The 26,627-nt window shown below is 37.8% G+C and overlaps 1 protein-coding gene across 1 annotated transcript in view; it reads left to right on the top strand.

The window, feature by feature from the left end:
- The window catches only part of RGS22 (regulator of G-protein signaling 22), a 60,392-nt gene that overhangs the window by 32,594 nt on the left and 1,171 nt on the right, over positions 1-26,627 (top strand). The window contains exons 15-25 of the mRNA XM_017730351.1: positions 1,409-1,603; positions 6,251-6,343; positions 6,836-6,984; positions 9,982-10,144; positions 10,762-10,920; positions 14,756-14,917; positions 17,825-18,004; positions 19,526-19,666; positions 23,014-23,184; positions 24,900-25,002; positions 25,550-25,643. Coding sequence (XP_017585840.1) covers positions 1,409-1,603; positions 6,251-6,343; positions 6,836-6,984; positions 9,982-10,144; positions 10,762-10,920; positions 14,756-14,917; positions 17,825-18,004; positions 19,526-19,666; positions 23,014-23,184; positions 24,900-25,002; positions 25,550-25,623 — 1,590 coding nt within the window. The 3' untranslated portion in view covers positions 25,624-25,643. The remainder of the gene's footprint in view (positions 1-1,408; positions 1,604-6,250; positions 6,344-6,835; positions 6,985-9,981; positions 10,145-10,761; positions 10,921-14,755; positions 14,918-17,824; positions 18,005-19,525; positions 19,667-23,013; positions 23,185-24,899; positions 25,003-25,549; positions 25,644-26,627) is intronic.

Genomic DNA, 26,627 nt, shown 5'->3' on the forward strand with positions numbered 1-26,627 from the left:
CTAACTGGGGGATGGATGTCAGCCATCATAGCCCTATATTCCTCATGACCTAATAGCAGGAGAATCTAAATTCAAATTGTAAAGGTCCAAAGTAATGGGGATATACTCTATTACTGTTGCTGTTTGAAAGAGAGAGTCTAATAAATCAACATTAATTTAAAACAAACAGAAACATAGTTATTTAATGTACTCATTCTCCCCTTGTGCTTGAAATCTAAGCACACCAGTGTTTTATTACTGCTTGAATACAGATGAAATGTATTATTTTCTTCTCTTCTGTTGCTTTGTATATCTGTTAGTTACAGCTGGACTTCAGCAACACAGGGAAATGAGAATTATCAGAATCCTGAATTCTTCATTGTCAAACCTGGGTGATAATAAATATTGAAAATGGACTTGTCAGTGCTCTCCTAGAGAGAAATTCTGATTTATGCGACTAATCTTGTCCCTGACTGTATGTTTGAAATATATAGACTTTAACAATATGAAGAAGAGAAAATATTTATATGAAATATATTTTGGCAGCATCTTTTTTTGCTTGAGTTCCTAGCTGCAGTCAGAATCATGAAGTTTTAGAAAGCTATTCTGGAATATCCTTTTCCAAGATATTCCTGGAAAAAAAAGTGTTTTTACTCTGAGTTTTTGATGTTCGTTTTCATAGCATAGCTTATGAAACATTTAGAAGACAAGAATTTTATGTAGGGGACTGTACGAAAAAAAATTGAAATAAATAAAAACATTCCTCTGTGCTTCAAGAATGAGCTGTTAGGGAGAAGGAAATATCCTCCAGGTTTAGCTTTCTGCTCCTTGTACATGTTGAATGGCAAAACTCTGTGCTTCAGATAAGAAGCATATTATAACTGTTTCTTTGGTAAGGGCTTAGACCTTAGTTGTGCAGTTGTATCTCCTACACAGATCCTGTACTATGATGAGTCTCACCATTGTCAAAAAACTATGCAAGAGAACCTCCTCACAGAATGAAATCATATAATATTTCATTAATTTTAAGTTCAAATTTACAAATTACATCTCTTAGAAGAAGTAAGAGATGGCTCAGCACATATTCTGCAAAACAACAGTGTGACTTCATGAAGAGCGCAGTTGCTGTAATAATTGTGGTTATCTGAATCTAAGTATCAGCCAAATATATCCAAGTGAAAATTGCATTAAGCATTACTTTGTGGTCTAACAATTTTAACAAGTAAGAGTAAAAATGGCAGGGGGATCCATTATGTCAATAACTGAGTTTTGGACACAGTAATAATAATAGTAAAAATAAGGTAACTGTAATTAGATATATGTATTAGAAATTAGAAATTAGAAATATGTATTAATTCTCTCCTTCAAAGGTCTGTAACCATTGAAATGGATGATGGCTAAGAAACAGTTTTCTTCTGTTTTACTGTAGTTCCTTTATGCAACTTACATTGCTCCATCTGCCAGTATGGACATTGAACTTCATCAGAATAAGAAAAATATGATTTATCAGAAAACCGACCCAGCTTTTGAGGACCTTTTTGACCCAGCAGAAGAACATATCCTCACTATTCTGCTGGAACCATGGATGAAAATGGTGGAAGCAGACATATACACTTACAGAAAGGTAATATCTGGATGACAACATGAAAAATTCTTATTTTAGGGAAGAAAATCACAAGAGCATTCATGTGCAACCCTGTTGTATTTATACTCAGGAAGGGAGAAGTATTACAAGATGTTTTACTTACTCACTCCTTTCTATCCTGATATGTGGAAATAGGCTGAGCTTCTTGTGGAGAGCAGACTTCTCATCTGAAAGGAAGGTGTGTGCTTCATAGACTTCTTGGCCTGTGAATTAGGGAGGAACGCATCTTGCTATGGTAAAACTTCTCTTTGCACTCAGGAAGTTTCATGTTTCTGCAATTGTACCATTGATCAGAAGTAATTTTTTATGATGGGTTGCCCACAAACACTATATATTTTTAATGATAAGCACATAGTAAGGTGGTTTTCTAGAGTGTCAGTGCAGTGATAGTAGGCATTTCTGGTGTTTAGAATTTAAGTGCAGTTACTGCTTAGCATAGAGGAAATGTGATATGGTGATCCATGTATTTGCCCCAAACACTTTTTAGAATGCTGCTCTAAATAAGTGGCTCAGAAGTGTACTCAGTTCTAATCCCAGAATGCTCTGAAAGCTTGAATTGAGCATTCTCATGGAGGTCAGAGGAGATGGCTGCAATCCTGACTGTACCTTTGACAAATAAGAACAAGAAATGGTGATGACAGTGGTGGATGCTGTGGCTCTCTGTTCTTTGCAAACTTACCTACAAGTTGCTATCTGTAGGTCAAACTCCTTCTGGGTGCCATAATACGAGAAAGATGTAAAGCTATTGGAAGATGTCCTGAGGAGGGCTGTGAAGAGGATGAAGGGTTTTGTGGAGAAGCCTACAAGGCCTAAGGTCACTTGTTCAGCCTGGAAAGGAAGAGACTGAGGGGAGACAAAGTGGTCTACAGGCACCAATCTCTTCTCTGTGGTGCCCAGTGGCAGGACCCAAAGGAATGTCCTGAAGTTGTGTTAGGGGAGGTGTAGGTTGGATATTAGGAGAAGTTTATTCACCCAGAGGGTGTCTGTGCACTGGAACAGCTCCCCAGGCCAAGTGCCAAGCCTGACAGAGTTCAAGAAGTGCTTGGACAATGCTCTCGGGCACATGGTGTGACTCTTGGGGATGGTGCTGTGCCAGGAGTTGGACTCAATGATCCTTGTAGGTCCCGTCTAACTCAGGATACTCTGTGATTCTATGATTCTAATTTCAAGTCTTTAACATCTCTCTCTTGGATATGGAAGGACAAACTTACAGTGGGGAATCAGGAGTTAGCGGGCAGGAAGTTAGTTCTTTTTCCTGTTTTTCTTCGCTATGACCCTAATTAGATGAAACATCTCCAATTTATAGGAAATATCCTCACTTACTGCTGATACTTCTGTCAGCTTGTAATAACATGCCCCCATTTCCCCCTGCAAAATATTTTGAAATCCTTTTGCAGAAGTTTTGTAGTACAGTATATTTTTCGTTCTATATCATGCATGCATGTAAGAACAACTGGATAAATAGATACCTAAAAGCAAAGTTGAGAATGGTCTTCTAAGCCTGTTAGGTGGTAGCCAGTATTAAACATTTAAGAATGGAGTATAAGAACAGAAAAGAAACATACAGCCATATTCAGCGCTTTGCAACCAAGGAAGTTCAAGGATCAGAGATCTTACCCACATTTTTGATTTCAATAGTCTTTGATGAGGTTTTTTTCCCCCACGGGTCTCTGTAAACTGTATCTTGAGTGAAACATCTTCAGCCTCACTGTAGAAGTGGGTTTCATGGTTTAGTCATGCAATAGGAGAAAAAAATGCGTATCTTGATTTGTTTGCAAACCCCTCCTTGATAATTTCACCTGGTGCCCTAGTTTTGTAAGTCATAAGGAACAAGTGAACAATTGTTATCCTATCTCAATGTCCTATTCTCAATGTTGTTATGTTTTTACAAGTTTCTATTGTATACTACTTCAATTAGATCTCCTTGAAACTCAAGAATCCTAGACACTTTGACCTCTCCTCCTACAGAGGAGTTCCATACCTTTGTTGCACTTCTCCCCCCATCTGTATGTGTTATTTTACATTCTTTTGATGAGATGCAAGCAGTACTCAAGGTCTGGATGCACTAAGGATTATCCAGTGGCAGAACCATGTTTTCTGTTGTGCTCTTTGTTCCGTTCCTAGTTGTTCATTCTAATTGCCTTTTGACTCCTGGTGAACTTTGAGTGGATGTGCAAAATGTAAGCTAATAGCCATCTGCAATGATTCCAAGATTTCCTTCCCAAGTAATAACTACTAATGGAAAGCCCTAATTTGGAGCTCACTGGAATGACTTAATGTTTATTATCGTTGAATTCAGCTGGCCTTTTATCATGCAGATGCTGAAGTGTCCTGATATCCTGCAGCTTTTCACAGTCAATTTAATTTTTTGCTCTGTGGAATAATTTTGCAAACTTTGTTGTCTTCTCACTCACCTCCTTTTCCAGATAGTTTCTGAATGTTTAAAAAACAACCTCAGTGCAGATCCCTGTGAGACTCCAATAGGAACCCCACCCCATAAAGAAAGTTATTTATTTCTTTGGTTTTGATTTTCTACCTTCTAATTAATTCACAAGGGGACTTTCCCTCTCATCCTGTGATAACATAGTATCCTTTAGAAACTTTGAAAGTTTGAAAAGCTTAGTAAAATGAAATATACTAATCCAAACACATCTGTAAAATATTTTCTTTGCTTTTCAACATCTTTTCTAACCTTTCAGATAAATTACTTTTTCTAAATTATTTCAGCTATAATTCTTTATGACCTTCAGTGCACCTTGGAATTGCTACTTTTCATGAACCTGAAATTTTATTTACTTCCTATCAGACTAGTTTTAGACTCTTGTAACTGTGTATTTTCTGTGCATACTATAAGAGTTGTCTAGGGTCTATTGCTGGTCCTCACTGAGTCAAGTCACCAGCACAGCTGAGGGTTTTTTACATTGCTTTTGCATAAAAAGGAGTCTGCTTTTGAGCTTTCTGAATACTGTGTTTTCACTGCTTCTAGTGATGGAAAGATTCCTCCAAAGTAAGAATTGAAGAGATATACTTCTCCTTTCACTTAATATGTGTAGCAGTTTACATCTCCTTGAGTTAACCACAGGATCATCTATTGCCCTTTCAGTTTAGAGGATGCGTTGCTTTGCACGTGTAGTTACGTGCAGACTTCTCAGTGCTCTAATGACACAAGCATCTTAATCAGAGCACGAAAAAACCAGCTAAATCCTTTTGACTGCACAATACATGTGTTTGCGAAGAGTTATAATACAGAGACATAAAACGACCTGTTCTAGGAGGCACTAGAGTCTCTTTCTGCTAGGTGCAGGCTGATACTTAGGCACACTTCTTCCCAAGCACAAAGACAAAGTCTGCTTTGTATTTTGTTCAGTCCCTGGCTCTACTCTTCCCCTTTGTTCTACTCTATAGCAGGACGTATTTGGCCCATAATGAAACAAGATATTTTATCAAGAATTAGGTGAGTCCAAAATTGTTTATTTGGGACATGTTCAGTATATATACCTACGTTTTTTCTTTAAGTGAAATATGAAATTAAGAGAGTTTCTTTTTACTGTTAACTCTCATCCTGCCTCTATCTGCTTTCTCTTTAAACTTTATGAAAAATGTTCTGAATTATTTTACAATTTGCTTTTAAACTATGTTTTCTTTTAAGGGAAAGAATAGACCAAAGTACTTTATAACAATGGAATAAAGTTGCATTGAGCCTGAAGACATTCAGATAACACAGTGATTAGTGTGGTATTCACATTTAGATGAAAGTATCATGACTATTAATCTAAACATTCTCTTCTCTCTCTGCACATAAACACTTGTATAAGATAATCACAGCTTTCTAATCTTTGTAATGGGCATGCAGATCAGTATAAGGCATTGGCTTGATTTTGCTAAATATCCTAAAATCTGCATTCAAATGGTTTAGTCAGCCAGGAGGGTCACCAGATATCTCTTGCAGTTACTGATTGTTTGTACATAACATGAAGAACTGCGCTAGTTACATACATACAGCTTCTAATTAAGTTAAAAAGCGTCAATACTTTTGGAATTCAAATCACACACAGTTAATTATTTAAGGAAGGGGACAAGACTGAAAGTCGGAAAGCTTTCACCTTTATTTTTTAGATATTTTAACATCTTTCTCATCTTAAATTTCTGTTTCTCCAAATCTGTGGCACTCTGTCTTTTTGACATTTCCTATTGAGGGTCCTAGTTTTAAGAACTGTTTTTCTGCTTCTCAGTGACACTTTGACATACAATTTGCTGGTATAGGCAATCAGGTACGTCTGACCCATTATACACAATATAATACATACACGATATATTATGTACACAATAGAATTTAGCAATTTTTTGAATTCAAAGTTATTTGCTTAAAGATATAGTTAGGTTATTTAGTGGTATTCTGTAGAAATCTGCATCTGATCCTACACAGATGGGAAAAGTTTGTTCTACCAGGGCTTTTGATAGAACTGTTTGTCACAAGAATGTGACTTCTTGTCTTTTCTAAACATTGGTCTCATTACTGGCAAATGTATTATTTTCTATCCACTGTCACTGGCAAAGTGCCCATGTAGTTCTCCATCTTCCTATAATGTGTACTGTAGCAGTGATATAAGATATTATTTTTATTAGGTGGAGTTGGTGGAAGAAACTCAACAGCTGGACTCCGTGTGCTTTAGAAAGCTCCAGGCTTTGCATCAAGTGAGTAGTTCCAAGAAGGATGAGGTAAGACAAGTACCTACTAACAAAAACAAACCCTTTCTCTATCAGAGAGGGCTCACACTTTGAGTATCAGCAATGAAAGACTAACCAGATGCTAGTTTGGAAAAGCAAATAGTCTGATTTCTACCATTCATTTTGGGGACTGATTGACAGCCACTGTGTTAATTAGATATACAGGTCTTCTGTCAGTTCCATCAACATCAGACCTAAAGTCTGTGGGATGTATTTTGGGCCGCTGCTCTTGAGTAAATACCTCAATTTCAAGTGAATTACAGGTATATATTGGATTATTTGATTATGGAACCTTCACACACTGATACGTTTAAAGCAAATAAAAAAGTAAAGCTTACTAGGAGCTGGAGCCTTAACTCAATTTATTTTCTCAGCAATCAAAAAGCTATTTTACAGAGATAGGTTATCTAATGCAATAATTATTAGAGCAAAATACAGAGGTGAAAAAAACAGTTATGCAAGCAAAATAATTTCTCCCCTCAGAGTACTGTTGCTGACATTGGGGCTCTCAAAGAAGATCAGCACTTGCATCAAGTTCCCAAAGAATTGGCAGGTCCTAATCTATCTGACCTGATCCACAACAAAGAGAAGTTAGAACAGTTCTGGGCTTTTCTTAATGAGCATTCTGCTAGGTACGTTTCTTCATTATTATTATTTTACCTAAGTTCAGAAGAAATCTTTTCTGAGGATCTTGGCTATCTAAATGTTGACAGATTTTAGTCTTTTTAAAAATGTGTTTGCATATTTATGAAATACACACGCACATTGTTCAGACAACTGAATTTTTCTTGGGGTAAAAATTCTCCTGTCAAAACATATTTGTATTACAGTTTTGCTTTCAGTTTCTGCTTTGATTAGTGGCAAACCCCTGAGTAGAACAATTAGCCTATAATGAGTAAAATTTTCTCTTTTTTAGTACAGATTCAACTTAGTACATTTAAAAAATTAAAGCTGGTTATTATAAAAATGTACAAATAGAAAACAGGCATGTTATTCTCATAGTGTGACAGCAACCACAGTTTTGTGTTTGCTGAACAGATTTAAATACTAGCTTGTAGCAGATACAGTCTTAGACAGGGTCTTTGAAAAAGTGAGCCTGTTGTTTTTAAAAGTAAGATCTAAACAGAAGCTGACACTTTTTTTTTTTGTCTTTAAACTGTCACTTCCTTCTTTTAATGGGTTCCCATGAGTTGATGCTTTGCATATTGGCTATTAATTCTAGTCAGGCACTGCTATAGCTTTCCATTGGATACTGGTCAGCTTTTTCAAAAGTGCCCAGAAAGGGGCATCTGGCACAGAACTCCTCTGGCCAAGACTCAATGTCATCACTTCTGCTTATTGTCACATTGTTCCCTTTGTAGTCAGAGAGAGAAATACACACTTCTGGACACAATACACCTAATTCTGAAGGTAACATCTAAAACCTATTTGGCTGAATCATTCCTAAAATGGTTATTTCTTCTTAGTGACTACAAAAGGGCTGCAGATAATGAGTTCAGATGGATATTCTTATGCTGTAGGTGCTTATAGTCAGGTAACTTCTGAGTTAGTTGTCTAGAGCAGTGGTCTCCAAACATTTTTGCTTGCGCATCTCATCAGTAAAAACTTTTTGAGCGTGGAACCCTAGTATATATATACATATATATGTGTATATTTAATTTTTTATAGATTATATACATGTGCTACTAAAGTTTTAATATTTTCTTCCTGCCCATCTACAAATGGTCTTGCACACCCTCTTCACACATCGCAGTTGGGAGACCACTAGTCTTGAGTTCCTCTCTAACTGGGGAAATGGTAGGAATCAGCAGATAACAGGTCCTGGACAGGTATGCTGAATTGTGTCTGGTATTTCCTGCTTCTTTGATAGTCACAGACAAGTCCCATCTGAACTGGTAGAGCCAGGCAGAGAAATGTTTAACTTCTGGACTTTTTTTTCCTTTTTTGTAAAAATTCATAATGAAGAAAAATATTTGAAAAAGTCTCACTGAAGTGTTTTAGGGCTGGGTTCAGACTAGTTACTCCGGAGTCCAGCGGGCATGCTACAATAAAGGTGCTTAATGGTACTATAATCTGAAGGGATCCTAGAACTAATGCAGTCTGGAAAATTTCAGAAAAAAACAGACATGTAATTTGCCTTTTCATCAAAACTTATGGTTCTGATAACGTCCAATTGTAAGTGATCCAAGTTTCAGGAAGGAAAGGCTGCTGAGTACCTGCACACAAAATTAAGAAACTAAACAAAGCTCCATTAATTAATGCTCTGTTAAATATATGGGATATATTCACACAATTGCAGGACAATTTGTGTTACTTTGGGTTAGTGAATTACACTTATTAGTCTCGCCAGGCTAATTGACTGTGGATGTGCTCCTGATCCAGTATGCCAGGATAAGTCACCACTAAAAGGTTTATCTAACACACTTGAAGATTATATATTTTGCTTTTTAAATTAGGTGTACATATTTGGTCGGTTGTCTTAGGTAGATGCCAAGGAGTTACTCCATAAACCACAGTAACTTGGATCACTTGCATTTGGGTGAACTTAGTCATTTTGTGATGAACTAGCAAATGAAAGAATTTTAGTCTCAATAGAATTTAGGTCTGTAATGGTCTCAAAAGACTTTTGAAAGGAGAACATCTGTTCTTAAATCAGTCAGATGCTTTTGAACGTTTTACTCATAGATTAATGTTTTGAAAAAGCCAGTTATTAACTGAATGGAAAACTGAAACAGATTTGTCTGAATTCAATGTTTCATATTTCCTGCTGCAAATACAGTGAATGTACTCACTAAAATGCTCACAGAACTTCAGCTAATAAGATACTGTCGGAAAACAGTCATATAAATTAAAAACTGAAAATTGTAGATATGTCATTTATTCTGTTGCCTGGTTTAGAGAACAAAACCATTCGATGATTCTGTGAAAACAAACTTAAATTTACAATGTATACTCAGATATTATGAACAAAATATAGATTGTGAATTGCATCATTGGAATGATTTGTCACTGACTATGACTAATTAGGTAAGTAGTAGAATTGGTAATTTATGAGAAAGCAGCCCACAAAAAGCCGTAGAAACAAATTTGACCATTAATTGTTTTTATCTGCTTAAGTACAGACTGACTTAAACTCTAGAACTTCACAAGGGGCAGGAAGGGAGTCATTTCTTGGGCTGATGTTCCCAGCTGTCATCCCTGCTCCTTTCTCAGGCGATCTAACAAGGAGACAGAGCGGGAGGCATCGACTTGTCTCTCAGTGGCTCACAGCCTCAGTACTGATTCAAATTCTCATCTGTTTCATTTTTCATTCTCTCTGTGAGCTCTGCACTGTGGTTCTGGTTCACAGTCCCTGCTGGTTTTAGCAGTGGCATATTGAGGAGTTACTCCTTTCAGGGTACTCCAGATGGCATCCTAAGTGAAATCTCTAAGATGTGTATTTGCTCTGCCTGTTCAGCAAGTGCCATGGTCTCAGCAGATGGTACTAGCAGAGAAAAAATGACATAAAATTTGACCTGGTATTTAGGTTTTGAATACTTTGGTGGGTTGTGGTTAAACTAATAACTCCCTAGAATGTTGATGAAATTAACTCAATATTGAAATAACATGCTGTTTAAATTTGTCTGTAGCATGGATCTCATGTGCTGGCTAGATATTGAAGAGTTTAAAAAGATGCTGCACAAGGATAAAGAAAAAAGTAATGAAAAATCTAAGGACATTAAAAACAAGTACTTAAACAACAGGTATTTCTTTGGACCCAACAGCCCAGCTACCAGAGAACAACAAGAAAAGGTAGCAGTTACAGAACTATTCATAAAGAACAATCAGTGTGAATGTGACTGAGATAAAAACCCATAAGTGGGTTTGCTCCAGCTTTTCCCCAAGCTATCTCTTCAAATCTTAACCTATATTTTTGGCCAGAAATCTGGTTCTGTTCTGGTTGTATAGGTCCCTTCCTTCCTGTTCAGGCTTTTCTTCCCTACCACTTACAGAACATCTTTCTTAAACTGTGATCTGTGGCCATGGCCAGAGCATGCACAAGACAGCTCAGAAAAAGTGTAAAAATTACTCTCAGGCACAGTGACTTGTTCCAGCTTTCTATTTTAGTATGTCAGTAAAGCCACAGACAGCAAGTCTGAGCTGTGGTACTCTGATATATCTTGATACTTAGGCAATTTTCTTGGTCAAGCTGGGGTATTATTTGCCAGAGTCTGTATCCTATTATAGGTAGGGACAAATGTAATCTGTTCCCTTTTATGAAAAGTACATGTGAGCCTTGGGTAAGCATGCATTAAGGGCTTTGCTTACAGTTAAGCTCATGCTTTGCTAAATCAAGGATATAGAGAGATAAAGGACTTTTGGTATACACAAAAGTTTATGTCATGTGTTATTGTATTTGGATTGCTTAGCTAATGCATTCAGGTGGAGGAAGGAGACAAAGCCTTCATGATCAACTTTCGGCAGCCGTTCTGCTAGAAGTTCAGCAATGTGTCCAGAAGAGATTAGAAAAACAATGGCTGCCATTGTTCCTGGCAGATGAACACCACGGGGCAGAAGGACAAGCAAAGGTAATTTTTTGACAACGGCAACACATACAGGCATTGTTTTTTGTTTGGCTCATAATTTACCATTGGGATAAAAAGGTTTAGAGGAAAAGCAGACCACATCTTACTTTCAGTTTACATTGAAAGCAGGTTGAAGCATTTATCTTGGTAGGTTCATCTGAAGGCTTAATTTAGCTGACAGCATTACTGTTAGATCCTAAATCTGAAGGAGCTGGTGTTAGCTCTGCTGCCATCCAGACTGCCAGGAGAGTGAACTAATCTTTGCTGTAGTGCTACACTCTCCCTGTGCCATTTTGCCTTGGCCATACAGTTGCACACTGAAGAAATACTGCTTTGTGTAAAGGATTTGCCCAAGGGGACCAGAACACAAGCAGATGAGTGGGCTTCCCATGCCAAAATTCTTTCTCTTACGCTGTCCACATTCTCCCATCTGGAGCTGCAGTGCTTGTAGAAATGACTTCAGGACTTGTGAAATTCTGCTGAGTGGGGAGCTTAACTGCTACAAGCCTTGTTCCAATTGGTTATTTCAGAAAGTTGCCAAAAAGCTGGGAGTGAGGAGCCTTTCACTCCTGCTGGTTCATTAGAAAGACTGAGGAATGGGCAGAGCTAACATCTGCCTTTTATGAGTGCCTGTGTGGCTGTGATCCTTGTAAGGGGATCATCCTGCTGGTGACAGATGCAAAGACTTGGGGTTTCCACTTCCACAACAGCTCTGACATGTGAATGTTATAGCAGAAGGAAACTTCACAGTTCCACCAAGCAGACACATATGCAACTGCATTGATTCATAAAACTCATTTTCTGTCATCTTTATAACATCAAGAAGGTTGTCAGAAGTGTTGTCAGAAGTGCATATAAACGGAATCTATTGATTCAGAACACTAAGGAATCCGAAAGATACACATTCGAATAAGAGAAATTGTAATTTTAATAATGATTATGTTAATTCTGTAAAAAAATCCTAACCCTCTGCCATTTTTAGCTGAACTCTGCCTCCTTTACAAGCCCTGGCACAAGACCAAGCAATAACTCTAAAGCGGCTTCCAGGTCTGGAAGCTAACTCATGCCTCTTTTTGCACCTGCTGCACTGTGTTGGCTGGGAGATTAGCCCAAGTAGTTTAGAAAATGCTGTATTCAACTCAAACAGTTTACAGGAAATACATACTTCTAATGAGCTTTTAGTCTTTTCCTAACTCCATTTATGTCCGATTGCTATTTTCTCTTTCTTATTGAAAAGTCAGAGGATGAAAAGGTTCTTTGAAGAAAGTATTTTAGAAGAAGTGAAACCAGATGACATTCTCCACTGGCTTCATATTTCACAGTGACAAAACAGTGTGGGCATGCTATGTAGTCCTTATTCAGGAAACCTGCCCTTTGTTTGAGGTGTAATTTTGCTACAAAGAAGTTGCAGGATCAAGTCTGTATTTCTGATACAGCTGTACAAAGGAACTAAAAACATACTAAAAAAAATCAAACCTAACATTTATTCCTCACGTAAGTGGTCCCTCAGAACATTATGGGTAAAGTAAACCAATTTACTGAGTGCACAGCTTGACTGCTATTGCCTCTTGTCTTCTCTAATTCCCCAGTCTTAATGAGCAGGTGCTCATTTATAGCTGAAGAAGGGATGGCATTCTGCGCAGGTCCACGACAAGTTTCAGACATAAAATCCATAAGAAGACATATGAACTATTCTACCACTGGGGTCTTAATCATTAGAAGGCTGAACAAGAAAGAAGAATATTTAAAAAATAAAATAATAATCTTCTGTTCAATTATAGATAAGGGACATAACTGAAGATCTTTCACGCAAAGACCAGCAAAAGACAACCAGGATGTGGAAGGCAAATAAAATTCACTGCGTCTCTTGTGTCTGCAGTTTCACAGTCTTTTTCATGTGGACCTTGCACATTTTTCACAATTTCCCTGTTGACAGTCTGAGGCCCAAATGTAATGTTGAAAGCAATCATGATTGTACTGGTTATAGTGGACTGATTACTTACATTACTCCTGATTAGCTCCCTGCTGGATGTTCATGGTAAATTTCTCTCCCTTTCTGTCTGGAGAGGTCATACTTGAAAATAAAGGTCTCTTGTCCTCGGCTTTGGAGCACTATTAACACTCTTCAAACTCATATTGTACCTCTAATTCATATTTATCTGTATTTTGCATGCAGTGGACTTATTTGGACAAGCTGTTCATTCCAGCATCTGGTAGTTTATTTATTATTGCAAGTGGATTACGTGCAGACACAAAAGGGAATGTGAAGTATGCAGCAGAGTGGGCAGGTTTAATCATATCTCACAGTATCTGTTTCGTTTAGAATTGTATTTTAATCTCACACCACTGAGATAATATCAAATTTAAACCTTTTAAACCTTTGTAATAATACATTTCATCAGATGTTTGCCAGTTTTTTCCTCTTGAAGAACAGTGAACTTTTTGTGATTGCCAACATACAAGTTGTGTACATTTGTTCAGTTGAACTTTTATTGTCTGTTGAAATCAAACTAGAGACCCGGTCACCAATTATCCATGCAAACCATCAGCACAAAAGGGATCCAAAGTGCATGTGGGTTCTGTTAACTGAGTTTTCCCTTCGTCTGTTTGTCAGGAAGATGGTTGTTTTCCGTGTTCTGCTTCAAGGTTGTTGACCCATAAAATAAGCAGTGTTTATATACTGGTGTAGGGATGGAAGCAACATTTTGTTCTTCCCTTCATGAATATGCCCTAGAAATAATTTTTCCCCAAAGTTCCCTAAATCCTGGTCACAGGGAATAGATCATGTTTGGAGAATTGGAGAAGGGCTGAGAAGATCCAGTGTTACTGCCTAAATTGAGCTGACTTTATTTTAACCAAAGGACCCTCTGGACAGCCACCACCCTCCTTCTTGCCAGGGTACGCTCTCACCCCGGCAGGCTCTGCAACAGGACACTGAGCATAACCCCTGTTTTTAAGATAAGCTGCAGAAACCCTTTCAGCTTAGGATCAGGTTAGATTTCCAGGACTGTTGGTAACAACTAAAAATGTTTCTGACCCATGCTCACCATTGAACAGCACTCCACCCCTCCAGGACTTCAAGAGTCTTAAACCACTTTTAGAAGATGGTTTTCATTCATCCATCTGATAACAAAAGGGGGTTTTTGGCTTGCTCCTCAGCAACAGCACAAGAACTGTTTGTTCAGGAAGGCAGGCCAGCATGAACTTCAGTTCAAACAAACTGTCCCTGCATAAGCCATCTTTCTTTCTCCACCCTTTCCTGGCTGCCTACTGTTCTGTGCTTGGCAGCATGAGGATTTCCAAAATGTCTCGAGGATTTTAAATTCTATTTTGCTATTGGTAGCTTTATTTCACAGAGAGCAAACTCTCTGGCTTCTGTTGGCGATCATGGCAACACATTTCAAACCTCATTTTGGTGGTGAGATCCCTGTCAGAAGCATTTTACAACTTCAAGCTATGTGGTTTGTGTGTTCCTTTTTCTTTGTTGTTTGTTTGCATAAAACTCAAACTGTTCTCTAGAAAAGTAGCCCATTTTCATAATCAATAACAATAGCTGTTTCTATACTTTGTAGTCATATGGTCTAAATCATTGTCAGTCATTTCCTCTCCCATCACATCTTCCAAAAAATGTTCCCCAAACCAAACTGGGAAAAAAAAAAAAGGAAAGGAAGAAATGAAACCTTGCCACATTTTATTGTATCCATGTCATAAATTCATAAACTACTGAAAGTTAGGGTCAGTGCAAAGATAAGAATCAGACAGTTTACACTAACTAATGCCTTTGTTACTGCTTTTTGAAACAAAGTTTATTTGGTGCATCTATTTCTTCTTTTGACAGCATGTGGACAATAAGAGCGTTTCTTCATCTAGTGAAATAATTGCTTTCCGCAAAGCACTGTTGGATCCAGTGACAGGAAATCTGTTTCAACGTTTTGTGTCACTGAAAGGAGACCTACTGGGGAATGGAGTGCTCTTTTGGCAAGAGGTGCAAAAGTATAAGGTATGGTGGTAAAACGGAGCAAAGGGAAAAGTATTCAATTTGCAAGCAGATGCATCCATTCTTGCATATTAGGAGAATTTTAACAAAAATATTTATGAGCATTCTGTTGTTCATAGTAAAGCCTCTTTCACTGTTTAAACTGGTTTTTTCTTCAATGAAAATCCTCACATCTTAAAGGTAGCTATTTTTGACTCAAATGCATTATCCCTGTATTTCTTTATGCTTCTTCAAACTGTAACATTCTTCAGAGTCTCTAAAGAAACACTGCTAACTCACTAATGCCCAGAGTTTGGTATACATCTGTTGAGCAGTAGAAATATGCAAGCATTAAAATGTTCATTCTGTCTTTATAGCTGCTATCTGAATTTGTAATTTCTCAAAAATGAGAGATAACTTTTAAATTCAATCAAATCTACAGATGTAAAGATGGTATCCACCCCAAAAAACCTATATGTACAATGCAGACCCCAGCTCCCTTGAATTTTGTAGAACCAAATTTGACTTGAGCTAAGCTTGGAACCAAAGTGAAATGTGATGGAAAGGTCAGCAGGATTACCTCTCTCCCAAATATATGTAGTTTTGTGAAATTGCTGCTGTGTGTTGAAACCCAATGGAAAACCTCTGGAGTGAAACTTTAAATCAGACTGCAACCTCCTAGGAACACCCTGGATTGAATGCAGGGACGCCACAGATGTTTCATGTGTTCCTCTTTCCTTTTGCCTCTGGGATAGCAAAAGTGCTACCAGAGTGCAGAACCTCTCCTGGGCTCCTGAACACAGCCCATGTGGACAGGGCAGGCAGGGAGCATGAGATTAGCTAACATGGTCAGAAACTGGGCTGTAAGCACAGCTGATGTTGCAGTAGCACTTGGAGAGCCTCCGCAGGCGTGTGGGTGTATTTTCACTGTTTAATTTTATGAATTTGAATTTGGTGTCTGCTTTAGAAGGTGAAGCTCCTCTGTTTCCAGGGGACGGTCTCTCTTCCTCACAAAGGCTCTGATCCCCAGGCAAGGAATCACAGTCTGAAATGCTCTCTGGGGTTGCTGCTGTCTCTCTCGTGGTTACAGAGTGACTAGCTTAGATTAAAACTCTGGTGTGAAGGCATCTGGTGTTCCACAACATAAATCCTTTTCTAGATATTTGAAGTTTTTTTGAGACTTGTGACTCTTCATTGCTACATTATGGAGGACATGGAAACTTTCTGCAAATTAATGTAGAGTGTAGGTTAAACTCTTTTCTTTGTAGAACTGCTCTCTGAAGAAAGCCTTTATTGTTTCTTGTCCCACTCCTTTTCCTGCATTTATGTTAATTTTATTTGTCTTGTTATCAAGAAAAAGTACAATCTGACCATATTTCTCCATGCATGCAATTTGTCATGGTTGGCAGTTGATGCTCTTTGTAGAAGCAAAGGGCTGGAGTAGTAGGAGTGTTGTGGGTCAGGCTGAACTGCAGGAATATTGCCAAAGGCGTGGGCAGCACTTTGCACAGTGCATATTTGTATTGTCTGAGCCCTATCATGCCATCAGTTTAGACAGAACTCCCTTTAGGAGTCAATGACTGCATCGCTCCCCATAACCCATCAGGCTGGCGGCACATCTTGGGACAATCCAAAACCAAGATTTTTTTTTTAAACAAATATGAAGAAACATAACTCTGTGGATCATTTCCATCTGTTCATCTATGCTTGGTCTCATCTCTCCTCATATCATATGGCTTGTTTGTCTTCCCTCTTACTACAGCTCTCTGCCTTCTATGCTAGATGAGCGAAGAAAGCCGTAATAGATATTCTTAGGATATATTGAATATGTTTTTGCATTGCCTTACTTTCTTTATTATAGTTGTTATCATTCTTTTTTTTTTCGTTTCCAAAACTAAAAGTATTCATAATAAAGCAAGCCAACTCTTTCACATACCACATTTCTGGTTAAAAGCCATGGTTTTAATTTCTTTGCACAGTAAATATATAGCCTTCTATAACAAAACTAAATTCAGATTCTTCATTTAAAGAGCTCTCTTCCTGAAAACTCTAGAGTGATCATTGTGTCTCTTAATATATATGTGATAGTCTCCTTGTGTTATATAAATTTCTTGATATAGATGGACAGAGGGAAAGTTCATGTTTCAAAGTGTTGGAAGGACACTCTTTGAATTATTTTTCCTTCATGTCAAAGTCTAATGCTGGCATTCTCAGGGTGTCAAAATGCAGTAATAACAGGTTTTACAAGAACAATAGGATCACATTAAAAAGTAGAAAAGCCCAGTGTTCCTCTGACATCTCACTCCTGTAAGTTCAGGTTTGGTTTTTATTCTATAGTGCACAGAGTTATTTCAAACCCTGAGGTTTTGGGAAACTAAAAAATCTTAATGAATGGTGAAAGTAGAAGATTTCAATAAATAGAAGATTCTAGTGGTAGCTGAAATTGTCCCCTCTTGTGACAACATTCCTGGTTAGAATATCTTGTACCCTCTAAATATTTCCCCTCTTTTGCTGGAGCACTTAAAACATTTCTTTATCTTTTAGTTACCATGGATATACAAGTCATAGCAGGCTCATTGTGAAAATCAGTGCATTTCACACTTGTAGATGGGTTTCTCTTTTCAGAAATGTCTCCTATTTGCCAGTAATGTACTTAAAATCTAAGCTGTTCCATCAGAACATGCAGGCAGAGATTATCACCTAAAAGCAATGGTTTCTATGTATCTGCATTTGCAAACCAGAAGCCCCATTCATGTCTTAAGCATGGTTTTGACCATGCACATTTACCAAAATAATTTTGCCCTGCATACTGAAGGAATTTATTGTATAATTATTTTTGTATGACTATTACTCTTTGATCACTGGCCCCCTGTAAAGGTTCTTGCATGCGTCTCTCTCCATTGACTGAAAAGGCTATTTTTCATCTTTCAGGACTTGTGCCATTCTCATTGTGCTGATGCCATAGTTCAGAAAAAGATCACAGCTATTATTGACTGCTTTATTAATTCTGCCATACCCCCAGCTTTGCAGATTGATATCCCACCTGAACAAGCAAAGAAGATTGTGGAGCGCAGGAAAGAACTGGGACCTTACATTTTTAGAGAGGCACAGGTAAGAAGCCGGGCGAATCTCGACCTGTGTAATAGGTCTGGCTAGAGACTGTGTGCCTGATTTTAAGAACAGTTTTCATTGCTTATGTGACAGTTAGGACTCCACACATAAGCCTGGGCTTAAAGGAGAAAACTATAGTCATATATTTCAATGAGACTGGTGGAGATGAAAGAGAGGCTTCGGATATATACTGCTCAGTAAAGAAAATCTCTGACAGCTGGCTGATCCTTGAAAGGTGTTATCCAGGTCTGTGTTAGGAATTCTGGCGTTAGAAATTAATTCTGTCTATGTTCTTAATTACTCGTTGTTCTAACATTGGTTAATGTCAGAGAAGTAATTTGTAGTTAGAAAGTTTGTGGGTTTTGTGTTTTATGAAAAATACAGATGTGAGTAAACCATAAAGACAACTTAACTTGCCGAATGCCTTTCCCTTCTTTATACAGAAAGTGTGCATTAAGTGGCTGTAGACAATTTTCTCTCTGATCTTTCTATTAATCAGGTTGAATAGCAATTTTTGAACCTTTACTACAGACTTACTATTTTCTTATCCCTCGGTACTGCCTTATCTTCTAAGTCCAAGAAAAGTAATTGTTCTTCTTTTCCTATAAAATTGCCACCGACACGTTTAGACATCAACTGTGAGTCCATAAAGTGTTCGGATGACAAAAGATGAATGATTTGTCAGAGAAAGGGGTTCATATAGGTCCTAAGAGAAAGAGAAGTCTCATTTCAGCCTGTGTAAAACCCAGTGAACTCCAGAAATGTGGCACAAAACCAAAGGAAGAACTAGGCCAAAATGATGTGACTGGAACCTGACAGTGACTCACATGTCACTTTCAAGCCCGTTGAGCCAGAAGCAGTGAGGTGCTAAGCATGCTTGGCTCCTTTGAAGCCAAGTTTCTCAATGCAAATTAAACATCTAAATAAATTGAAAAATGTGAGCCTTAGTACGTGCAGCAACAGAATTCACTGAGCCCCTCTGTTTGCTTTTCTAAAATTGTTTTTCTTATTCTAGTTCAAAAACGACCCTGTGAGAGATTATATCATTTAAAAATTATCCAAGATTTGCTCATAGATGTGTAATGTGGTTTAAGAGCCTTTCCAGAGGCAAAAAAGTATTTCCTTTCTCTTAAGGAGGGAGAAAAAGCCCTCTCCCTAATGAACTGAATATTTGAAATACTTGAGCAGAACAGTGGTGCAAAAGCAATTCTACTGGTGTATATTTTATCAAGAATACTTGTAAAAAATGATGGATGTTTTCATTAATGCAAACAATTGTTTAGGAATATAAAAAAAAAAAAAGTGCCTTTTAACTGTGTTTTAGGAAGATTTCTCACCAGTAATAAACACACTGATGAAAAGCATGTGCCGAGCAAAGCTGGGCTGAAATGTCAGGACGGAGTACGTGGGAGGAACAAGGCTGTGTGTTCAAAAAAAATAGTTATCTCATTCTGCATTTTATTTTACAGTCAACTGTTTCCTTAATACGGTCAAGATTGACTTTATTTTCTTCCTGCGCAGATGAGTATTTTTGCTCTTCTGTTTAAATTTTGGCCAGAATTTTGTAAGTTCCAAAGCAATACGGACCGTGACAAAATTCTAGTTGCCTTGGAGAAAAAAAAGGAAGGAAAGATGCAAAAGAAGGAAGGGATAACAGCAAAGGTAAGGCTCATAATGTTTCAGGTGACTGCTGATGAACTGAATAACATGAGCAAAGATACATAAATTAAAATGTCCCTTTCTCAGCCTGATCCAAAGCTACCAAATCTTCTTGTTAGATTTCAAGCTTTACATGCAACCCAGTCCTAAGGTGATTAGTTCCCAATTCTGCCAATGCATATACATACGTTTAACTTGAAGCAGATGAGTCAATGGAATACTCCTTTCATTAACCAGAGGAAAAAAATGTATTTTAGTCACCTTTTGTGCCAAGAGAAGAGAAAAAAAAGAAGGCTGAATTAAGAAAAACAAATCTGTGTACAATCCATGTGTACATGGGCTACTGCAGACCTGTTTATTAGAATTTACGTTCTGTATCACAACTGAAATCAAACCAAACCCAAACCAAAACTGATTTCATATCTATTTTCCAGAAGGACTATTTGAAAATCCTGCACATTATTTTAAAAAATATTTATATAGTATATTTTATATGCTTTGCATAATCTTTGCCTTTTCTTGAATATTTCTCAGCTTTGAAAGTGAAATTGTTAGACTATTCATAGTGAGTTTCCAGGAAGTTCCAGCACATTAACAGAACTGTGACCTCTACAGTGGAATGCTTGTTTGTAAAATTGTTTTTCTTGGATTTTTTGAATTAAAATATAATGGATTTCTTTTTCTATTGATTATAGGCTTTGAAAAAGTTTATTTTTTATTAAATACAATTTTTTGGCAAGCATTGAGGAGAGAACATTCTTTCAAGGGCAGAGAAATTATTGGACTTGCAAACTATAATAAGTAGCATTACAAAGACCTTTACATATTTTAAATATCATGTACATGTGTTGAGATGTTACACATGACAAGAACCACACAGGTATCTGGACAGATAAAGTCATAGGCCCATAAGAACATGTATACACTGTTATCCCCTTTTAGGCACGTGAAGGCTGAGGACCAGTGAAGCGTTACTCAAGGCCACACACCAATGTCAAGGGAAGTCTAAAATCCAAGAACTCATGTTCCTTTCTCCAAAGCTCGTTGTCTCCATATACATATGTCTGCCAAGGCCATTGGCAATGCTTACAGTGCAAGAATGCAATATTTCAAAGTAATGCACTTCTGCGTTTTCACAGACTTATTTTCCATCTGTTTGTTGCCTGTCTGTGAGATTTCTGATAAAGATCAAGGAATAAAGAGAAAATCTTGGGCAGGAGGGCAAAAGCCTAGCTTTTATGGAGAAAAAATAGGAGAAGTGAATTACGGCAGCTCAGTAAACAGTTTGTAGACTATTCTCACAAAAAAGAACCCAGTAAACCAGTTACCTTTTAAAATTTCTTAAAAGAATAGGTGCAACAGAAAAATCTTTCCAATATTTTTAAAATCCTTTTCCCTTTCTGTTACTGTTTAAACAATTTGCCATTTCCTGTTCTCTTGCCTGAGATTTCTGTCCTCTCGGTGACAACATAACTATTCAAATGATTCAGTGTCCCTGAAGGATACTGATAAGGTTCATCTAATATGAGCAGGTTCACTTGTTGGCTTGTGGAAGGTGATGATTTCTCGGCCATGAAAAGAAGGACTATTTTCCTCTGCCCCACCAGGCTCACTGAATGGGAGGAAAGCTCTGGCAAGGGTTAGAAACAGCTTTTCTTATATGTATCTCCTCTCCACCCCACAAATCAGTTGCTATTTTGGGTTTATGCCAAACAGAGCAATCATAGTTGCAGGGGAGGAATTTGCTTTCTTCTTTCTTTACACACGTGTCCCCTGGGCACTGAATCTACCTGCGCTCACCTTAGTTTTAGAACTGAACAGATAAGAGTTGGACTTTTATGTAGTATAGTAGAAAAAATGAGCAGACAAGGAGCTTTTCACCAAGCAGTGATGAATAAGTTGGTATTATTTGACTATCTCAATATTTTTTGTGTGTGCCTATTTGTTATTTAAGGGGCAAATTCTATCAAAGGCGTCCTGGCAATGGACTTGTTCCTTTGTTAGCTGCTAGATGCACATGCCACATACTTTCAAATATATTAGTCACTTTTTGTCTACTGCCTTGATGCCAGTACTAGTAATTGGTTGTATACATCATTGCATTTTATCTCCAAAATAGATTTTGGATTTTTTTGCTTTCAAGTGCAAAAAATAGCTTTAACTTTTTAGCTTTAATTTACACTGTAGATTTGTACTTACTCTTTCCATGACCTTAGCAAAGAAAGCCGTCAACATTATTTTCCTTTTCTCTTAGCAATAAGCTTATATGTTAGTAAGTGGTGTAATGGCATGGGATCTAAATTCGCTATAACATTGCTTAATTTATTATGAGAAGTCATTTTTAAAGACCTTGGTTAGTTCACTATTCTCATTGAGAGAGCCAGCACACATAAACTGCAGTGCAGTAGTATTCATGCTGCCTCTGTGTTTGCATTGGCATCCCTTTTCCACCAACTGTGTGTGCCACAGAAGTTACTGAGCCTGTTTCTACAGAAAAGATCAGCATCACACTGCCTGGGCAGTTCTGTACCCAAAAGTCACTCTTACAGTATATAGGTTCATAGGACAGTGGGAATGATGAGGAAGGAAAAGGCACTTTGGGAGCAAAGAAACAAGATAGTGTGATCCTTTTCCAGATCTTTCAGGGACTTAGTAAGTGACTTCGGAACCATTTGATCTCCTTTTTTTTTCTCACTTTCTCACTTGGAACATGGGAGGGTTATATTACTCAGCTCTTGCAGATGTTGTGGGGTTAACTATGTGAGGTAAAATATGACCATCGGTTGATGTTTATAAAGGGTTTTGGGATCATCAGACAGAATGTGCAAAGGCGAAACAAAACAACGTGAAAATGACAAATAGTCAATCACCAGAGCAGTTTGCCAAGGGTTACAATGCCTTGGTCTTCACTGTAGATTGCCTATTTTCCTAACTTGTATACTGTAGTTTGTACACAGCTACCAGACCAAGCTGGAATGAATCACAAATCCTACATTCTACATTTATACTTGAGGCCAAATTAGAGGCTCACAATGTCCTTTCTGTCCTTAAAATATGTTCTGTTGCTGTCTATCTGCCCTGTCACCTAGCTGTATTTTGGAGCAGGTATTGAATCTGAAAGGAAGATGGTCTGCAGGAGTGTAGAGGACAGGAAACTAGAAAAAAGAAATGCTTTAAAAAAGCAGCTGCTATTTTTTATATGCCCAACATGATGAATTATGAAATTGAGCATTACAAAACATTACTGCAAATGACACTATCTCATTTCCAATGACAATTTTTGGTTCCTCAGACTTTGATTTCTACTTTAGCTCTGTAACGATTGTTCACATCTAATTATGAGTTTTTAGTATTGGCAGGGTAAAGAAGCGGGAAAAAAACTCATCAGCTTGACTCAACTTAAGTCCTTGACTCAGCCTGAGCCCTTGACTCAACTGCCAAGGAGTATTTTGGTAGATGAGCTTGATATGAAGAGAGGATCAGAAACATCTTTAGCACCTGTAGATGGATATGGGAGGAAGGTAAATAAAACAAGTTTCTACAGATGTCATTCAAGAGATAAACTCATCTTGGGAAAAGGGGAAGGGGGAGTTTGATTTTGAATACTGCTGTCACACGGTTCTTCAATAACTGTTCATTCTTCTACAATTAGCTTTCCAGTTGTAAGTTTACCTACCTTATAGGTGATTTTTTTTTGTTGTTGTTTATTCATTTTTTAAGATGTAGGTTCTGAGTAGTATTAACAGGTAAAAGAATGTTAAGGTCCTATCGTGCATGGATTAATAAAGAATCTGTATTTAAAGATAAATTGAATAAAAGGTAGTTCAGTTCTGAAATAAGAAGCTTTTCATTAGTTGTGAAATTCATATCCTGAAAGAACTTGGTTTAGGGTAGAGTTCTGTTCTGGTCATATGTCAAAAACTGAAGCTGAACTCCTTTAGGAAATCTAGGTATTTGAAAATCTGACAGCAAATACCACTTTAGGACTTCTTCCATAACAACTCTGAGTATGCATCAAATCTGTAGTCTAAGGTACCAGTTATTTTATTGGGAAATGGGAAAACCAGACATGATACATTGCGCATATCAAGGGATCATATGAATGGCTGAGTTGGCACTGCCAGAACATAATGGGGAACCTGTGCAACCACTTAAGCCCAGATATGTCACGAGAATCAGGAGTAAATCACTGTAAATTTGGCCACTGCTTGTATTCCATAGAGCTCTTCTCATGGCATTATGTTAGTGAAGAGCAGAAATAGAAAAATGCACTGTTAAATACCCCCAAAATCTGTAACCACTGTGAATTGCATAGATAAGCTTACACTCTTACCTTTGAGTGGACCTTTTTGCTTTTGCTCATACCTATTAAAAAAAAGTGAGTTGAGCGAGCCAGTATATCCCTGGCATATGCTTAAGCCCCCAAGAAGAGGCAGAACAAACAATAATCTTTTAAAGGGCAGTTTCTTCTGTAAGCCCCTTCCTACCATAGGAAGGTTCTGGAAGTTCTTACTGAATCATGATATGATAAATTGGCTCCAAATTTGTCATGCTGTAAGATAAAAACCAGGTCAAATAAAAGTGCAGTTCTCATACTGGGAGAGCAGCCTATTATTTATATGCAATCTGAACTGTGGTTGTTGCCTTTAAAAGCAGTATTTTATCCTTAAAAAAGGAAAGGATGACATCTTCAGTTGATCTGCCTCTAGTGGTAGCAGCATTCTGCTGGAGAGGGGAGGCAGAAGGAGCTGTGAGGCTAATGAGACCAGTGAAAGGACATCCTCTAGAAACAGCTTTTCTTATACGTATCTCCTCTTCACCCCACAAATCAGTTGCTATTTTGGGTTTACATCAAACAGAGCAATCATAGTCCTACGGGAGGACTAAGGGTGTAGCACAGAGATAAAATCAAGTCCTTGATAGCACAAATGATATTTTGGGAGGGGAAAGTTTTTTAAGATGAGAGAGACTTAACACTCAGACTAGGGATGGAGAATAAATATAAACATTGTATCTGTCAAACTTGCTTAAATCATGCTGTTTTGAGATTTACTTATTTACAACAATACTATTTTTCCCATTATTCCAATATTGTAATGAAAAAAATCTTCTTAATATTTGTAATTATCCAGTAGCAGGAATATAACATAAACAAGTTTTTTATCTTACTGTTGAAATGGATCAGAAACTACAGTGATATGACCTGAAGGCTGATGTCTTTTGATGGTTCTTGCAGGCTTCCTGGTCCTATTCCAAGTACATAGAAGCCTTGGAGCAGGAAAGAATATATGTTAAAAGGCAAGAAGATCTGGAGAAACCCTCATTATCATTCTCTGCAGGTTATTAACCAAGCTCTGTAGTTTAGCAGGACAAGCTTATAGCTTAGGTGAAATTCTCACAGTACAAGGACTTTGCTTGCTCTTCTTTTGAGCTGTGTACAGAAACCTCTGCCTCTCTTTTGCTGTCTGTAGGGAAGTTGCTCTCTGTGCTGTTCTCATGAGTGATATATTTTCTAAGAAAGGAAAAGTAAAAGGTGCAGGTTATCAGCACTGTGTTTACTACACAGGTCCTGCTGCAGAGACGAATAAAGCCATTTCTTAATTCTGCAGTGACATGGTAATCACATATGCATTTCACCTCCCTGGCTTCTTGTGCTTCATCAACTTACATTCAAGCAGATACTGAAACCTCTTTCTCAAAGTTTGTCTGTATGTTTTTGGAGGATGTGAGAGGCATTGCTTCATCCTTGCTTCAGCTGTGAACATCCTCATAGGTCTTCTGTTTACCTATTAAAAATATCCATTTAGCAGTAGGGCTAGCAATAGCACTATGTAATATTCAGTTCCTTCAGTTTCACATAAATTTAATTTTTTTTTCCATATGCAGATTCCTTCTCTGTGTCCTCTCTGAAGCCTGAAAGTTCTGTGAAAGCCACCATTCCCACAAAGCGTAAACTGTGAATCTTCCCAAGAAGCAGGAAGTGAGTACGAGACTGCCAACAAGTGTGCTTTAAAATGTGATTTCTTAAAAGCTAGTTTTCCTGCTGCCAGTGCTGATGCTAATTAGTAGCAAGTTATCCCACTCCAAATCATGTTTAGCCTCCATATGAAAACAAGCTTATTTTTCACGCCAGCCATGGTTAGCGGATCTAATGTTGACCAGATGGAATTTTTTTGCAAAATGGCAGTCTCTAAAATTAGGTTATCTAAGCTTTCCAGTTAAGATATTTTAAATAGGAACATGAGATGACTGGAGAAATCTCAGACCCTATGAAGTTACTGTCAAGAACCTGACACAGAACTAGCATAGATCACCTTTGCCAAAGCCAATTAAATATTAGACTGAGAGAAAGAAGTAGGAAAGCAAAAAAATCTGTTAAAGACAGAAAACCAGATTTTGCTTCAAAGCTTGAATTTCTAGAAGGAAGAATCCTCTAGAGGTTTTGTTTTGGTATTTTTAAGCCTATGTTGAAATTAGGTGGACTTAAAAAAATTAATAGAACTTGGAATATTGCTGCCTTCCTTCTCTGCTTCTCCTTCTTCTTCTAATTCTGTACTTAGCACTGCTATTTTAGGCAATTTGGTGTCCTGCCCTCACTAGTCCTCCTAAAATTCCAAGTATCTGAACATAATCTTCCTGTGGCAGCATTTTCTGAAAATTACTTCAGAGAAAACTGCAGCATTCCTTCCTTTCCTCACATTCTCTTTCTGCCCTCTTATCATGTCCTATAGTTGCGGTTAAAGTAATCCAGCCACTGGGGCCTCATGTGCCTTGCAGGTGTGACTGTATTCCACACATGGTGCCTTCTGCTCCACTGTTCTGCTCTCCATGGAGCTGGATCATTGTGGGGAGTCCTGGCGCAGGGCCTCTGCTCCTGCTCTGTGGCTGAGAACCCTCCAGCTGGGCCCAGTCACCACACACCTGCACCCCTTGCTGCAGCCCAGCCCAGCCATCTCTAGAAGTC

The sequence above is a fragment of the Corvus brachyrhynchos genome, unplaced genomic scaffold, assembly GCF_000691975.1.
Source record: "Corvus brachyrhynchos isolate BGI_N302 unplaced genomic scaffold, ASM69197v1 scaffold302, whole genome shotgun sequence".
Classification (NCBI taxonomy): Eukaryota; Metazoa; Chordata; class Aves; order Passeriformes; family Corvidae; genus Corvus; species Corvus brachyrhynchos.